At 39.2% G+C, this 17789-nt stretch overlaps 1 protein-coding gene across 1 annotated transcript in view; it reads left to right on the top strand.

Moving 5' to 3' along the window:
- Nucleotides 1-5661: 5661 nt before the first annotated feature.
- The window catches only part of Faf1 (Fas associated factor 1), a 300812-nt gene continuing 288684 nt past the window's right edge, over nucleotides 5662-17789 (top strand). Inside the window, exon 1 of the mRNA XM_028787832.1 lies at nucleotides 5662-6107. Coding sequence (XP_028643665.1) covers nucleotides 6063-6107 — 45 coding nt within the window. The 5' untranslated portion in view covers nucleotides 5662-6062. The remainder of the gene's footprint in view (nucleotides 6108-17789) is intronic.

Raw genomic sequence — 17789 nt, 5'->3', positions numbered from 1 at the left:
TCTTAGAAAATCCTGTTTTGAAAAGTAAGAAAATAAAATGCTAGTAAACAACTTGAAAGCTTAAATTATGATATTAATTAGCGATGCTTATAGTGCTTTGCAGCTATTAAATATAACACACATATTATTTAAATTTTATGAAGTAACTATAGTTCTCATTTTTGATGAAGGAAATTTGAAATTATGATTTAAAGTCAACAAATATAGGACTTGAATTCATAACTTGGGCTTGGAGTCTAGGGTTACCCACCAGACTCTTTAAATCACTGGATAAACTACCTGTTTGATTACTAAAACAGGAATTAACTTGGTAGTAATATTAGTCTCATGAGTTACTTAATAAGCAAAAAATACTGTTTAAAAAACTGTGGTTATCATCCAGACAGTGGTGATGTAAGCCTTTAATTCTAGCACTCAGGAGGCAGAGATGGACAGTTTGAGGCCAGCCTGGTCTACAGAGTGAGTTCCAGGACAGCCGAGCCAGGGCGACACAGAGAAACCCTGTGTATTAGTCAGGGTTCTCTAGAGTTATAGAACTTATGGAATGCATCTCTCCCTTCCTCTCTCCCTCTCCCTTTCCCCCTCCCCTCCCTTTCACTCCCTTCCCCCTCTCTCTATATAATACATATATACACACATATGTATATATGTATATGTGTGTATGTGTGTATGTATGTATGTATGTATGTATGTATGTATATGTATGTATGTATAAAGATAACTTATTGGAATGATTTACAGGCTGCTGTCCAACTAACTCAACAATGGCCGTCTGTGAATGAGAAGTTCAAGAATCTAGTAGTAGCTTAATCCCACAAGGCTGTGTGTTTCAGCTGGTCTTCTGTATAAGCTGGAATGCTGAAGAAGTAGGCTCCAATGGATGGGCTGGCAAGTAAGTGCAAGCAGGCAAAGAAGAAAACCTTCCTTTTTCCATTGTTCTTGTCTTTGTTAGATTTTCCATTGCTGTGAAGAGACACTATGACCAAGGCAACTCTTATAAAAGAACATTTAATTGGGGCTGGCTTACAAGTTCAGAGGTTCAGTCCATTATCACCAAGGCAGAAAAGGGGCTAAGAAGTTACATCTTAATTTGAAGGCTGCTAGAAGACTGGCTTTTGGGTAGTTTAGGAGGAGGGTCTCTCAAAGCCCACCTCCACAGTGATGGGCCACACCTTCCATCAACAAGGCCACAACTACTCCAACAAGGCCACACCTCTTAATGGGACCACTCCCTAGGCCAAGCATATTCAAATCACCACAGTCCTTATGTAGACCTCCAGCAGAAGGTATGGCCCAGATTAAAGGTGTGCCTCAAGATCTAGATTAAAGTCCTGTGTCTTGAGCCCCAAGATCTAGATCAAAAGCTTGTATTTTCTAACCTCAAGATCTGGATCACAGGTGTGCCATCCATTTCTGGATTGCGGTTCATTCCAGATATAGTCAAGTTGACAACCAAGACTAGCCATCACACCCTGCCTCAAAATAACAATTAGCAACAACATTAGCAACATCAAACCCCAACCCAACAACCACAAACAGCAACAACAACAAAAACCAAAAAACCACAACTTTGATTTTTTTCATCTTCATTCAGAAGATCAAAATTAATACCACAGTAAGTAATTTCATAATGTGAAGACTCCAATATCACATAATGAGAAGGACCTATCACCTTCAAGTATTACTCAAGATCCACAAACTCAGTGTAATCTCCCTTTCCCACCCTGAAGTAAAGTCTCCCCTTGAACTATCTTCCCAAGTGCTGGGATGAATGGATGTGCTGCAGTGCCTAGTGCACACTCAGTGTGAATGTAAGGAAACATTAGGCAACCCCCAGGTGAGGGATAGTTTATAAAGTTCTGACTCTTTCAAAATTACCAGGATCTAGGCTTGTCATTTGAGTTTATAAATCCAAAAACAATTTGATGTGAAAATTTAGTTAAATAGGGGCTGGAAAGATGGCTCAGTGGTCAAGAGCTCATATTGCTCTTGCCAAGGACCCGAGTTTGATTCCCAAGAACTGTGTCGGGTTGTTAACAACAACCTGTAACTCCAGCTCCATGGGAATCCGAGGCCTCTGGCCTCTCTGTGTATCTATACTGATGTCCACACAATTAAAAAATAGTAAAATAAATACTAATAATAGCACAAATAAATTATTGATACTTGAGAAATGAAATGCAAACATTTTTAAAGTTTTAGAAAAAAGGAAATTACATGAAAAATTTAAAAGATTGTATTTAAATTAGGGTACAGTCTATAAAAATGGGACTAAAATTATTTCATGTACTTATGGGAAAAGAATTTGTTTTCTTGATTTGTGCCACTGCAGTGAAATTTTCTCAAAATGGAATTTTAGAAAAATGAAAAACATATTGTTTTCCCTTCAATTTTTCTGTAGTAGATATTTATTCTGGATGCTGACTATTCAACCATAATAGTTAGACCATATGTCAGAAACAATCTTTTCATTTATTTTACAAACTTAGCAGCAAGGAGAGTGATACCGTAGGGAATCACCAGGGAAAGTGGGAAGAGCATTAGTTTTGACCTAGACTTGATTCCTAGGCCTTTGACTTTATTTCATGACTCTGGACAAAAATCCTAAAAACAAAACAACTCTGCCTTTCATTCTGTAAATTTTTTTCTTTTCTCTTTCCTTTCCTTTTCTTTCTTTTCCTTTAGCTTTTCTTTTTCTTTTTTTAATTTAATGTTTATTTATTTACTTATTTTATGTATGTGAGTATACTGTCATTGTCCTCAGGCACACCAGAAGAGGGCATTGGATCCCATTACAGATGGTTGTGAGCCTCTATGTGGTTGCTGGGAACTGAACTCAGGACCTCTTGAAGAGCAGTCAGTACTCTTAACCGTTGAGCCATGTCTCAAGCCCCCTCCTTCAGTTTTTCAAAACAAGTTTTCTCTATGTAACAGACCTGGTTGTCCCAGAATTCATTTTGTAGAACAGGCTGACCTTGAACTCACAGAGATCCATATGTTTCTGATTCTCAAATGCTAGGATTAAAGGTGTGCACCACCATGCCTGGCTAGAGACACAATACAAATTTAAATCATTAGTGTGAACCCAAGATTTTGTTATGGATGTACTCTGATGAATATTAAAAAATGCTGGATAAAAATGGTTTATAACCATCAAGAAACTTTCAACCTGTGGAAGGAGATAAACCATTTGTTGATGAAATTACAGAAAAAAATTCATAGAATTTGCCAGAACTGTGTTTGTTAAAGTATTAAAGGCATGGTTGGGGGAAAAAAGGGCAGGCATTCTTGTTGGTTTAAGCTTGATGAAAGGGGAGGCCTTGAAAGAACATGTAGGAGTTAGCATACTGAGTTAACAGTGCATTAGGAAGCTTTAAGGTTTATGGGGAGCTTTCCCATGAGACATATAACTCACTGTTCAAAACTGCTAAGTTTTCTTAGTTTTGAGTCAGAGATTAAAGATTCACAGAGAGGTTGGAAAGGGGAAAAGATAGGTCTCAAACAGAAATGATATGAAATGTATGCTAATTTTATACAAAGATTTGTAAGTTTCTCATTTACCTTCTGAAATGATCTTGTTAGGAGTTGACATTAGTAATATTTGAACGACTCATCCAGGTTTCAACAGCTAATTCTTTGGGAAAATAGTTCTGAAGCCTCTTATGTTTGAATATCTGGGTCATGCTTCCGATCTTCCTATATTATGGCATTATTTTAATTTTCAGATTGAGAGAAGGGAGAGAGGAATGTGTATAGTGTTTGAATGAGTTCTGAGGTAGTCACATGTCAATTTTGCAGGGTTGTACTAACACTGGCCATATATGACTGAACACCTGCTTTGTTCTGAGGGGCCATACTAATGGGGTTATTGGATTATCTCATTTTAATTGTTCACATTGGGTTTCACCTCATGATTCCTATTTATGACAATTTCAGAATCTCAGAATCTCTCCCTTTTGGTACAGCAAGGAAAAAGACTACAAAGTGTTTTTTTTTTTTTTTAAAATGGTATCACTATGTAGCCCAGTCTGGCCTGGAACTCTCTATGCTTTGCCTACCTCTGCAACCCTAGTGATAGAATTAAAGGCATGAATCAGCACAGCAGACACAGGGAGGTTCTATTTCTTACTTAGCTGATCCTGCATGTTCAAATAGGTTCACTTTACAGGACAGGGAGGTTCGGTGATTTAAGAGTACTTGTTGCTATTGAAGAGGACCAGGGTTCTATTCCCAGCATCCACAGGGTGGCTTATAACCAACCATACATAACTCCAGTTCCAGGGATTCAGACACCTCTTGCTAGCCTCCAGTGGCACCAGGCACCATATGGTACGTATACTACACATAGGCAAACCACTCATAAAACAAATAAATCTAAAAAACCTAAAAAAACCATACACGTTATCACAGAATTGTATGCCAGATTCCTTTTAGTAAGAGAACTTTGGAATCCACTTTTCCACCTGGTAGTTTGGGGCATCTAACCAAGAGCCTTGTGCGTGGCAGGCAAGTCCTCCATCTACTTTTGAGTTTCATCTCCAGCAAATCAAGATCTTAACATAAATAGCACAATTTTTTGTATTCAGAGGACTGAATATTTGATTCAGTCTTTCTGTTTTTTTATGGATATACTCCTAGCTTAAAAAGCTTAGGCATTGATTCTTTACAGTGATCTCATCAGTTCCTACTATTGTTATTAAACATTTCCAGTTTAACATACCTTCCAGAGCATGGATGCGTCCTTTAAAAGTCTGCAAGTACCTACTGTTTTTCTGTCAAGACTGAATATATTGTCAGCCTTCCTTTGGCCTAGATGGCAATTACAAATTTTCATATAATTCATAGGTTTTAGATGTTTTAGGTACAAAGGTTGCTAATTTCTGACCATAAGTCAAAAGCTTCAGAAATTATGAGTACTGTAACATCCTGTTACTTTTGAAAGTATTTTAAATAAAATATATGAAATAGTGTATTCAAGTTTGCTGCATGTAATGCTCTAAAAATGTAGATATTATAGCAGTAGAAATATTTTTTCCTTAAATATCAACTTCAGCATCCTTTTGAGGTCTGGATCCTCCCTCACCTTCTGAGTTTCTATGTTCCACAGACACATGGTCTCCTGGATACCTCAGGGTTTGTGCCTGAGATTGCAGACTCAGAAAAAAGAGGTTTCAGATTGGGAGTGGCAGTACGTAAACAGCTTTTTACCGCGAGGCTGAGTGTGAGAGATTGTCCACGAGGAGGTATTTTGGTGAGAGGAAAACCTACATGTTAGGAATTTTGCTGGCCAGGCGGTTTATGTTTTTGAGTGTGCTGAGCTGGGCTGAGGCTGGTTGTGTTTTGCGTGTGACTAAGCACGTGAGGCGCCGAATCACATTCCGGCCGCGGCCAGGGGGAGGCGGCACCTCGAGGCCTAGGCTTCAACCCAAACTGGAATAACCTGTTGCAGGTCCTCAGGCTCCGGGGAACGAGCATCGCTGTCCCTGCTACACGGGTCAGCGACCCCGCCCGCAAACGGAGCGCCAAGCGCTTGACAGGCGGGCAGTCACGTGACAGCCGCAAAGCGCCGCTTTGCGACCTCGATGACAGGCAAAATGTGCGACAGCCCAGGCGCCGGCCAACCAGGGGCGGAGGCGGCGGTCGGGGAGGAAGCGGAGGAGGCGGAGGCGGCTGTGGCGTTGGCCCGCCTGCTCGTTCTCTCGCTTTCCCCGCCCCCGTCAGGTTTGCCGTGGCTGAAAGGAGCCGGGCGCGCGCTGTCGCAACCTGTCCTCCTCCCAGGCGGCGACGGAAGGGCCGGCCCGGCATCGAGACCAGCCTCCCCGTCCGGGCAGCTGCGGCGAGGGCTCCGCGGGGCGCAGGCGGGCTCAGGGCGGCTGAAGGTTACCGAGTGCATGAGCACCTAGTCTCCCGCGCTGCCCCGCCCGCCGGCCCGCCGGCCCTCCCGCCGGCTCGCCCGCCAGCCCCTCGCCACCCGGCGGCGGCCGCAGCTTCGGCCGCAGGAGGCGCCGTCTCGCTCCCAGGTGCGCGCTTCGTTCCCGGAGCCGCGGAGCTCGGCGGCCGCCATGGCGTCCAACATGGACCGGGAGATGATCCTTGCGGATTTTCAGGTGAAGTGTCTGGCTCTGCTCGCCTCCCACCTCCAACTTGGCGCCTCGGGGCGATAGCGCGGTAGCCTCTTCCCCACGTTTGTTTGAGCACCGCAGTGGTTGTAGTGTGTGCTTTTCTACCCTACGTGGCTCAGGATGTGTGTATATTGTGAACCTTGGGGAACATGTATTTCATATGCTCTGTGTGTGTGTGTTGAATGATATTTTTACGTTTGGGAATATAATTATCTGGGGGTTACTATGTATGTGGGCTCTTTCTCAGTCTCATGAGGAATGTGTAGAATATGGGTTAATTGTGGGGTGTTTGGGTGATTCCATGAGGGAACTGATGTGTGGAGAGTGTGTTGCTATGGGTGTGGTGTATTGTATGAAGTGGAGAGTGAAAAGGTAGAGTGATGAGGAGGTGATGAGACTAGTCGGGCTTTGTGGTCCTTTTCAAAGAGAAGTAGACAGTTGAGACTCAGGAGGCCTTGTTGCAATCTTTGGAGGGCAGAAAATAAGGAGGCAGAGAGGCAGTATGCTCTGATGCATCTCTGCAGTGAATTCACAAACTTAATAACCCGTTCACATTTGCAGATTCTCTTCCCTTACAGACTTCAATTGTTTGGTGTCCTTGAATTAATTAATTGAAAGTAAAGATCATTCCTTTACTGAACCCTCCTGTAGTGACACTGACATGTAAGTATCTTAGGGAGGCCCTTTGAAAGTAGAGCTGTGTGCATCTGGAAAGATTTGTAGTTATAAACACTACTCTGAGAATATTTTCTTTGCTTTTTGATATTTACTGAAGAACACATTTTAGTGCTATACAAACATTGTTTCGAATTATATTTGTCAAATATAGGCAGACTTTTTTTCTAACACCGACATTACTTCACAGTCTCTGGAGGCATTACATTTCTACTTAGTGTAAGAATTTCTAAGAATTTGCTGTTTTCTAGTAGTTATCTGGTATACTAGGAATATGCTTATATCTACATTTTGATTATACTGCAACCTACAAACTGAGAAAGGAATGGTTTTAAAAAGAAAGTTGGCCGTGGCATTTTGTAGGTTTTAGAATAGCCTGAGTTCTTTATCTTATACAGTGTCTCCCTGTGCAGATCAGGGTGACATCTAATTTAATATAATCTTCCTACCTCAGCTTCTCTACTGGGATTACAAGTGTGATTCACCATGTCCACTTCCTAGATGTAGTTTTTACCCAATTGGTGTTTTGATGAGAAGGCCTGGACAGCAGCAAATGGTGTAATTTACCCTAGCCCTAATGTGTTTTAATTTTGTAAGCTTTTAAAACCTCTAATAACTTGTAGTTGATTTCTGTCTTCTTTCTGTCAGTCACTATGCTTGTTAATTTTTTTTTTTTTTGAGGCAGAGTTTCAAGATATATATAGCTCAGGTTAGCCTTAATTGTTTTCGTCAGTGTTGGGATTATAGGAGTGTATGCCACAATACCTGACTCACTATTAATATCAGAGGCAGAGAAATATTTTTGAGGCACCTCAAGACTTTGGTTTGGAAATCAAAATGATTATTTTTATTATGTTATTGAATTCCAATAAAATTTTTTTTCCAATCATTCTTTCAAATGTTTTCCTTTTACAGTAGCTGGAGATTGTACTCAGGTCCCTGTGCATGTTAGGCAAGAGCTCTACCAATGGTCTACATTTGCAGCAAAAGATTTCTCTTATTAGAATGGTATTGGAATGCTCTTATAGGCCAGGGACATACTGTGCATACTGTTTATAACTGGAAAAAAATTTCTAATTGCATTTGGTGTGGACAGCCTTCATATAATACAAAAATATTTAGAGGATTGTGTCTCTGTATTTTAAACATATTAGTCTTTTGTGTGTTTAGGAACTGCTTACCAATTAAAATACCACATCATTTTGTTTGTGTGGTCCTTCTTTAAATTGATCATTGTAGTCTTCTTTATTGTAGGCTTTTTGGTATTAATTTTAAAATAAACAATTATGCATTATAAGGAAATCAAGAAACTTACTGTAAAGATTATACCACAAGTCCTGGCATGCAGCTGTGGGAAATGTAGCTCTGTGGTAGAGCACTGCCTAGTTTAGCATATGTAAGGCCCTGGATTTGATATGTAGTACCACATTCATATACAAAAATGCATGTGTACATATACATATACACAAAACACATATACACATATACATATACACAAAAACATAAGACATGACATGTAGATTCTTGGGTATTACTTGTTTAGTTGGATACCTTCCCCAAAATGAATATAGTAAAATTATTTTATGTGCTTATGAGAATCAATAATGATATGAGAGCTTAGCATGCTCTTAGAAAGGACACAGTTATTATTATTTTTTTTGAGACAGTGTTGTGGTAAATATTGTATGGGGATTTCTACAACCTCAGATCATTTAGTTCTCAAATAAATGATACAAAACCTTTATATTTATAATAAACTTAAAGGCACCAGAGCTGGGCAGATATCAACCCCCTATGCTGTTATGTCTGCTTCGCTATCAATAACCCGAGAGCACTTGCCATGTTCAGCCTGGGCTGCTCCTACTCCAGCAGGCTGGCCCCCAGGGCCATGTGCCACCTACCCCATGCCCTCTTCCTCCTTCCTCTTCTCCTCATAGTTCCTGCCTGAGACCCTCCCAAACCTAGAAACCTTTGTTCCACCCCTTCTCTTCTGCCCAGCCAAGGCTGTAGGCATCTTTATTAACCAATCATGAATAACTCGGGGGACAAGGTTTACACAGCAGAAGCTGATATACATGAGGATCTGCTACCTTGGAACAACCAGATCTTGGGGTACAGAATTCAGAATTTGAATACAAGCAGAACCAGACCAACCTCCTACAAGACAGGGTTTCTCTGTGTACCCCTGGCTGTCCTGGAATTGGATCTGTAGGCCAGGCTGGCTCTGAATTCACAAAGATAACTTACTCCTGCCTTCTGAGTGCTGGGACTAAAAGTATGCACCACCATCTTGCAAAAGTGCACCATTTTGAATTAAATTTTAAGAATGCTTATACATGCTTGTTTAGTTTTATTAGTGTTTACAATAGCCAAAATATGGAATCAGGCTAGATGTCTACTAGTGTATGAAAAGTAAGGAAAATGTGTATACAATGGAGCTTCATTTTCTTTTAAAAAGAATGAATTAAAAAAAAAAAAGAATGAGACCAGTTGTAGTGATATACACTTTTACTCCCAGCACTTGTGAGGGAGCCAGAGGCAGGGGGATCTCTTGAGTTCAAGGCCAGCCTGGTCTTGAGTTCCAGGACAGCCAGGGCTATGTAGAGAAACCCTGTCAAAAATAAAATAAAAAAGAAAAAATGAAGTTAACTCATTTGCAGATATTTATGTTGGACAAATATTGTCTGTTATCTCTAATACACAAAATCTGTAGGCATATGTGTTTATTTATATACACACACATACTATGACAAGAAAGAAGGATTATTTGTGTGGTGGAAAGGGACCACTAGTGAGCTAGAGAGAGAAGGGAAGGAGGGACAAATGTTTTTTGAGGAGACAATATGGGCAAAGTACAATGCTGACTATTTATGAAATTGTCAAAATGAAACCCATTGTTTTTATGTCTAACTGAAAAATTTTAAAGGTTCTGGTAGGATATTATGAAGTCATTAAGTTATATAAAATTTATTGAAGATTTTGGGGAAAAAAACCTCTCAGTAAGCTGGGTGGTGGGAGCACACCTTAATCCCAGTTCTGGGAGGTCTCTGTAGGTTGATCTCTATAAGTTCAAGGCCATCCTGGTCTACAGAGCAGGTTCTATGACTGCCAGGAAGAAATCCTTGAAAAAAAAAAAACCCAAAAAACATAACAAAACAAAAGGACAACAAAAAACCACTCAGTTAAAACCTTTACATGTATTTGAGTATTTTATTTTCTAGTGTTTGCATTTATTTATCTAATTCTATAACATGAAGAAAGCAATTATTTTTAACAAGCTCGAGTGAAAAAGCCTTTCTGAAACTCTTCCATTTGTTATTAGGAGAAAAAAAAATCAGAGTTTGATCTTTGCTAGATAGCCAGGTTATAATAAGTATAATGTCTAAATATGAAAAGTTTTTGGGAAGGGGTTCTCGATCATTTCACTTCAAGAGAGAATGAATGCTTCTGTTGAAGTCAGTGACCTGGTGCTAAGTAGTGGGAAGAAGATTATAAGGAGAGGATTGGGCCTGTGGATGGGTGAACTTACTACAAAACAAATTGCCTTCAAATTCCCACCCCCTCCAGAGTGCTTAGCTAGCATGAATGAGGGCCCTGGTTTGATCCCCAGCAGTGAAACAAGCAGAACAGAACTCCCAGTCTTTTCAACTAAAAAGTTTAATCATGGAAAATATATAATAGAATTTTCCCTATTAGCCACTTTGAAGCGTGTACTTCAGTGATGTTAAGTATTCATTGTGCTATGCAAACATCACCGTCGTTCATCTTCACTGCTCTTTTCATCTTGTAAAACTAATTCTGGGTGCATTACAGTTTTCCCTCTTTCTGCCTTCTGACAACCAACCTTCTGTTTTCTGTCTATATTATTTTGACTCTTCTAGGTACTTTATTTTATAGGAATTTTACCTATTTGTTTTTTTTGTGACTGGTTTATTTCACTTAGTGTATATGAGCTCAGGGTTCATCCTGAGATGAGGCATGTGTCAGAATTTTATTCCTTTTGATAGCTAAATAGTGTTCTTCCATATTTGGAAATGCCATGTTTTGCTTACTCATTCATCTTCTGTGATACTTTAGGATGCTCATAACTTATGGCTATCATGAATAGTGCTGCTGTAACAGTGGTTTAAAATACTGCTAGAGTTCTTCCGTGTATTTGGGTTTATACCTAAGGGTAAAATTGCTGGATCACATGATAATCCTAAATTGAAAATGAAGTTTTAGTCTTCTTGAGGACCTACCATCTTGTTTTCCTTAGCAAGTGTATCACCAAAATTATTTGAGTGGAGGAATACTAGCATCTTGCAGGACTGGTCTCCCTGTGTAGCTGAAGCTAGAGTCAAACTCAAGGTCATTCTCTCTCAGTCTTCACAGTTCTGGGTTTGTAAATGTGGGCCACCATATCTAGTTCAATTATTTACCTTTAAATTTAGTTCTACTTAGTGAATATATAATTTGGAGTATTTTATAAAAAGTGTTCAACCTGAGCCAGGCAGTAGTGGTGCATGACATTAATCCCAGTACTTGGGAGGTAGAGGAAGGTAGATCTCTGAGTTTGATACCAGCCTGGTCTACAGAGTAAGTTCTAGGAAGCCAGGGCTACATAGAAGAACTCTTTGCCTTCAAAAGAAAAAAAAAAAAGGAAAAAAAATTATCCTGTTTGCATTGTATGTTACATTTAAAGTAGTAGGAGAGTAGTATTTTTGCTGTTCTGGCTGGCTAGAGCCAAAAGAGTATGTGCAGAAATACCGTGAGTTAAAAAAAAAATAACCAAAATAGATTTCTCCCAGTGTTTTTATAACAAAGAGGTGCAATGAGATGAAGTGTTCAAATATTACTCTTTTAGGTCTCTCCCACACCTTCCCTTGGCAGGGTCTCACTCTATAGCTTTGGCTGTCTTAGAACTCTTAAGATCTGCTCACCTCTACCTCCCAAGTGCTGGGGTTTGTTTGTTTGTTTGTTCTTTTTTTTTTTTTTTTTTTAAAAGAAGGCTACTCACACCTAGTCCAGGATGGCTTGGAACTCTGTAGCCCGTACTGATCTTAAATTAATGCCAGTTCTCCTAGCCTAGTCTTCCAAGTGCTAAGATGACAAGGGTGAACCACCATGCTCTTCTAGTAATTGTAAAATTCTTCATTATTTTCTTCTATTATGTTATTTTATTAATCATTTTATTAAGCAAACTTTGCCCTGTTTGATCTGCTTACAGATGGGAAAATAGTTACCTAACAATTACAACCATTGTCAATTCTAATATTAGTCACATCTTACTAAGCTGAAACAAACAACCTCCATGTCTTTCACTGGGTTTTTCCATGTGGTTGTCCTGGAACTTGCTATGTTGATCAAGGTTGGCCTTGAACTCACCTCCTGGCTCTGTCTCTAGACATTAAAGGTGTATGAGAGGTTTAGGTCTTTTAGGTTCTTGATTAATGTCATGCTAGAATTTGTTTTTCCATTAAGAAAAAAATTACAACTTTTTTTTCAAAAAAAAAGTAGTTTTATATATTTGGGAACAAAAGAATAATCTTGAAAGTTGGTTTTCTATTTATATTTTTTTCCGTTAGTGACAGAGATAAGAATCATTACTCAATTGGAAAAAAAAAATAGTAGTGATGTGTTGTTTCAGACATTCCCAGGAACCTAATCTCCTCTACCTAAAAAATATGTTTTGAACTTAGTTGCTAAAAATTTTTTTTGAACTTAGTTTCTTTGGTTATAGATTGAGATTTTTTTCTTTCTGTCAAATTTAGCATTTATTCTGATACTATATTTCTTACAGAACAACTTTTTTGTTTTGTAACTTTTCTCATTTGGGATTCATACATTTAAGTGCATCTTGCTTGCATATTTCAAGCCTAGTCTTCAATGGTTTTTTTTCTCTCTCTCTCTCTCTCTGGTAAGTCACATATATATACTGTTGCCATTCCTTTATAACACCTGGCCTTTCTAACTGGTATTTTTTTTCAGTCTGACACATAGCTTCTGCAAAAGAGGATGTTATTCCTTGTGATGATGTAGACGAGGGATTAAGCTAAGTATACAGGGACCGTATTTCATGGCTGAGGGGGGGTTACCTTGAGTAAGAGATTGAATACTGTGTGGAGGCAGTCTATTAACCTTTGTCGTTTGTTTCTCTCTGTCCTCTTTACTTGAGGGACAGAGCTGATCATACTGTTTTAGTATTTGGATTGTACATTGTTGAGAAAAGAAAGTTTTTGCACAGAGAATGCAATTTAATAGTTTGTAGTTAGGTTACGTAGTTATGACTTTGAGGTTCAAACTACTTGAATTTAAATCACTGCTGCCACTCATTCATCTTGTGATCTTTGACCAGTTATTTTATATATCTACCCTAGTCTTCCAATATGAAAAATGAGTTAACACATGTAAACCTATTAGAATTGGTGTGTGAAAAAGAAAGTGTTCAAAATCTGTTACTTTATTTTGACCATGTTTACATTTGTGTGTGTGTGTCTTGAGTATGTTTACATGTGCACGTGCATGTCATAATAGTAAACATGTGGTGGTCAGATTTGTAGGAGTCACTTATCTGCTTCCACCATGTGGGTCCCAGGGATTGAACTAAAGTCCAGGAGCTTGGTAGCAAGCACCTTTACCTGGTGAGCAATCTTAACAGGCCCCCAGTTTTGACATTTTTTAAAAGTACATTCTTGTTAAAAAATTAACTTCAGAGACTGCAAAATAACTCCAGAGATCATCTATTTAAAGCCCTTGACCTTAACTTTTGTAGAAATTGAGACTCCATGAAAAAAAGCTGATTTGTCCAAGTGTTGGGAGTTGGTTTGGAACAAAAATCTGTGCAAGCACATACATGTAAAATAATTTGTTTTTTTACCCAATATGTTAGAGACTTTAGTTTTTGAGGAAAACAGACTTGCCATTCAGAAATTTCTCCAAATGAGGACAATTTTCCAGATAAATGGACAAATTGAGTTTGGTGGTACATACCTGTTGAACTAGCTCTTCATGTAGCTGATATAGAACCAGTTACTTGAACACTTGAGCACAGACCTGCTAGGCCACACAGTAAGATTCCATCTCAGAGCAAGCATAGTGTCAGGAAGGGCGGGGGGAGATAAGACGGATACTTTTCTCTAAATTCCTAGCCTTGCACCACAAGTGGTTCAAAACCATGGAATGATCACACTCTATAGTTAGTTACTTGCTTAGCATGGTGGGGTTGATGCCTGATTCTTGTCTGAGCTAGAGAATATCAAACTATATTTTGTAAGTAAAAGCGTATTAGAACATTGTTTATCTCTTGACTGAGTTTGGTTTCTTGATACAGTAACAAGAGGATTTTTGGGACTCATTATGGCATGTAGGCCTAAAGAATTTACTGTGGAGACTTCAAGATGTAACTTATTCTTACTAGAGACTGCCCTTGAGCCTGCACTAACCCTTAGGTGTGTAGTACTTTACCTAATAATGGGCAGTACAAGCAAAGTGATTTTTGGGGTGGCATGCTTTGTATGGATTTTTGGTACTGGCTAATCAGTCATGGTGTTTCTAGGAATGAAATAGGTAATAAACCTCGTATGTTTTTGTTTGAATTGTATGGGAAGAAAATTTCTGGTACACATGAAAGGTTACGTTAGATTGTGATGATAGAGAACTTTGATTTGTGAACCAATTTCCAAACTTTAGCCAGCAGATCCAGCATCCCTTGAGTGAAGTAAGGCAAGTCACCCTAAGAATGTACCTTGATAAAAGAGTTTTATTAGAACTTCTGTCTTGACCCAAGAGGTACCTACAGCTTTTTACAAGGGCATCTGTATACTGGGAAAGAAGAAATACTCAGACTTTTTGGAGTCTGTTGTACTAGTTCTGAATTGATACTGATTCCTGGAGACTCCAAAAAGCATTTGTAGTCCTCCAGTTAAAGTAGGGGCTTTGGAATGACAGGGGAATTAGTGGTTGGTCTGTAGTTGGACTTATAGTAGATCCAGTGGGTCCCCAAACTCATCCTATTTTTATTTCCCCAGTTCTAGAATGTATAATAGGAGTAGATATACTTAGAAATTGGCAGAATTCACATTTTGGTTTCCTGACCTATGGAGTAAGGGCTATTATGGTTGGAAAGGCCCAGTGGAAGTTATTGGAATTGCCTCTACCATGGAAAAAATGAGCCCAAGCCAATATTGCAGTCCTGGAGAAATTACAGAATTTAGTGCCACCATCAAGGACTTCACAGATACAGGAGTGGTGGTTATTACAGTATCTACCTGTAATTCTTCTATTTGGACTGTGCAGAAGAGAGATGGATCATAGAGAATGGCAGTTGACTATTTCAAAGTTAATCAAGTAATGACTCTTATTGAAGCTGCTATACCAAATGTCTTTATTTGAGTATACTTAACACATCTTTTGGTACATGGTATGCAGTTATTGATCTAGAAAATGCCTTTTCTTGATATCTGTCCATAAGAACCCTAGAAATCATTTGCTTTCAGCTGGCAGGGCCAACAGAATACCTTTACAGTTTTACCTCAAGGATATATTAACTCTCAACCCTATATCATAACCTAGTCCAAAATGATCTTGATCATCTGTCTCTTGTATAGAATGTCTCTCTGGCTCACTATATTAATGGCATTGCGCTGATTAGACAAAGTGAGCAGGAGGTAGCAACTGCTTTGAACTTGTTGGTAATATATATTTGCGTCAGAATGAGAAGTAAATCCAACCAAAATTTAAGGGCATGCTCCACAGGCACTGCTAGCTGAAGCATTAAAACTGCTTTCCTGGACATCCCTGAAAGACACTGGTGAAGGGAAATTTCCCACTGGCCAGAACTGTAGGCAGTATGCATGGTTGTACATTTTGCTTGGAAGGAGAGATGATAGTCAGATATGTGATTGTTTACTGATTGATGGACTATAGCCAGTGGTTTGGCTAGATGGTCAGGGACTTGGAAAGAGCATGATTGGAAAATTGGTGAGAAAGATATTAGGGAAAGATGTGGACAAATTTTTTTTGACTAGACAATGGGTATGAAGTTACTTGTGCCCCATGTGAATGCCTATCAAAACATCACCACAGCAGGAGTAGAATTCAGTTCATAATCATGTCTTTGATTTTGTGCGTAGTCAGCCTCTTTTCCTGGCTGTTCCTGTAATTGCCTAGTTGGCCTGTGGACAAAGTGGTTTATTCCTAGAGTTATTTTCTGGTAAAGTTTGTCCATAAGACAAGTGAGCTCCCTCTAAAGAAAATCATTGTTATCGCTTTCAATAAAGCCAGTACTTTTGTTCGTAGATTTTAGTAGCTTTACAATCTAAAATATTTGATGTTTTTCAGATAGTAATATATGTTTATACTTCTATAGAGTCCAGTTGTCAGAAGGTGTATACCAACTACCAGTCTTGGCTTAAAAAGAGGTTTCAAGGAAGGGGTGTCTGGGAGTAGCAAAATTGTGGGTCCAAACAAGTGGGCCATGTTCTACTCGAGATAGTTTTCCAGCTTGGTTTTTCTGTTCTGCTTTCTCTGGAGATCTCCAGACAGCTCTCTTTCTCTGTAGATAGCTTTCTCTTGCTATTCTAAAAAATTCTCTGGATAGCTCATCTCTTGCAGATCGTAAACCTAGTCTTTTACTTTACATATCAATCCAGTCATTTACTTCGGGTTTCCTTTTGATTATCCTGTGAATCAGCATCCCATAACCCCAGCCCTGTAATTCTTAGGAGATGGCAAGCATACATTTTCTTTTAACATTGAAAAAGAATTCAGAGATCTGCCTGCCTCTGTTAAGCACAGACAGTAAGCTAGCTGGGTAGAACCCTTTCCTGAAATTACCATTTCTACCGACCTGGGCCCAACCTTCCTTGCTCTGTCCCAGGCCGACTCTGAACTTAGGAATCTGTCTGCTTTTGTCAATATAAACAAAACAAAACAACAACAACAAAAACTTAGCTGGGCAGGATCTCCTTTGATCGTCATTCCTTAAATCTCATCTCCTTCTTTAGTGTCTTTCAGACAAGTTGGCTCACAGTGTAGCTGCTTTTGTTCCTTTAGATATGTGAAGCCCCTCATATAATTCATATTGTATCCTTATTTTTTGAGAAATTATATATATATAATATATATATATATATATATTGGTTTTTCGAGACAGGGTTTCTCTGAGTAGCCCTGGCTGTCCTGGAACTCACTGTGTAGACCAGGCTGGCCTCGAACTCAGAAATCCACCTGTCTCTGCCTCCCAAGTGCTGGGATTAAAGGCGTGCACCACCACCGCCCGGCGAGAAATTATATTTTGAACTCAAGTTTTCATAGTTCTTTTTCACTGTCTTAAAGGCTCTTTTGAAGGTCCCAGCATTTACCATTTTCCTGAGACATTAGCCACATCTTTGCCTCCCAGGTTTGTGCTGTCTCTGATTATCAAGGAGTCATTAATGTTAACAGGGAGGACCTTTCTTGAAAGAGGAACATAAAATACATACATTATTATATAAACAAACCTTGTGGCCACAGCAGCCATCAACACTCATGGAGGCTCATGGCTGCTGGCCCTGTCTCAGGATCAGGAACCATGTCATTCTGTTTCTACCAAGGCCATGCTGGACCTCGCAGGTACACTTAGGTAGACCAGCTAGAGCTGGTATTTTGATTATTCTCTGAGCAGGACAGTTAAGCTTTAATGGAGATCTGTTTAGACTCATATCTAGGTTAAAAGACTAGATCAAGTCTGATATCTGAGTCTGGACAATTACTTGGTAGCAGTAGTTGAAGTAGTTGGCTCACAATACAGGCTACAATTCAGGTAGTCTAGATTAAGGGTCAGCAAACTGTAGCCTGAGGGCCAAACTACCATCTGGTTCTGAAGATATAGTCCTGTTGGTACACACAGTCATTCATTTTTATGTGTCTCTGGGCACATTTGTGCTCAATAGAAGAGCAGAGTTGATAACATGGCCTATAGAATCTGATATATTTTGAAGGTGCTTTAGAGGAAAGTTTGCTGATCTAGAT

Source organism: Grammomys surdaster, unplaced genomic scaffold (assembly GCF_004785775.1).
Source record: "Grammomys surdaster isolate TR1022 unplaced genomic scaffold, NIH_TR_1.0 100, whole genome shotgun sequence".
Classification (NCBI taxonomy): Eukaryota; Metazoa; Chordata; class Mammalia; order Rodentia; family Muridae; genus Grammomys; species Grammomys surdaster.
Note: the sequence above shows the minus strand (reverse complement) of the source record. Positions and strands in the feature narration are given on the sequence as shown.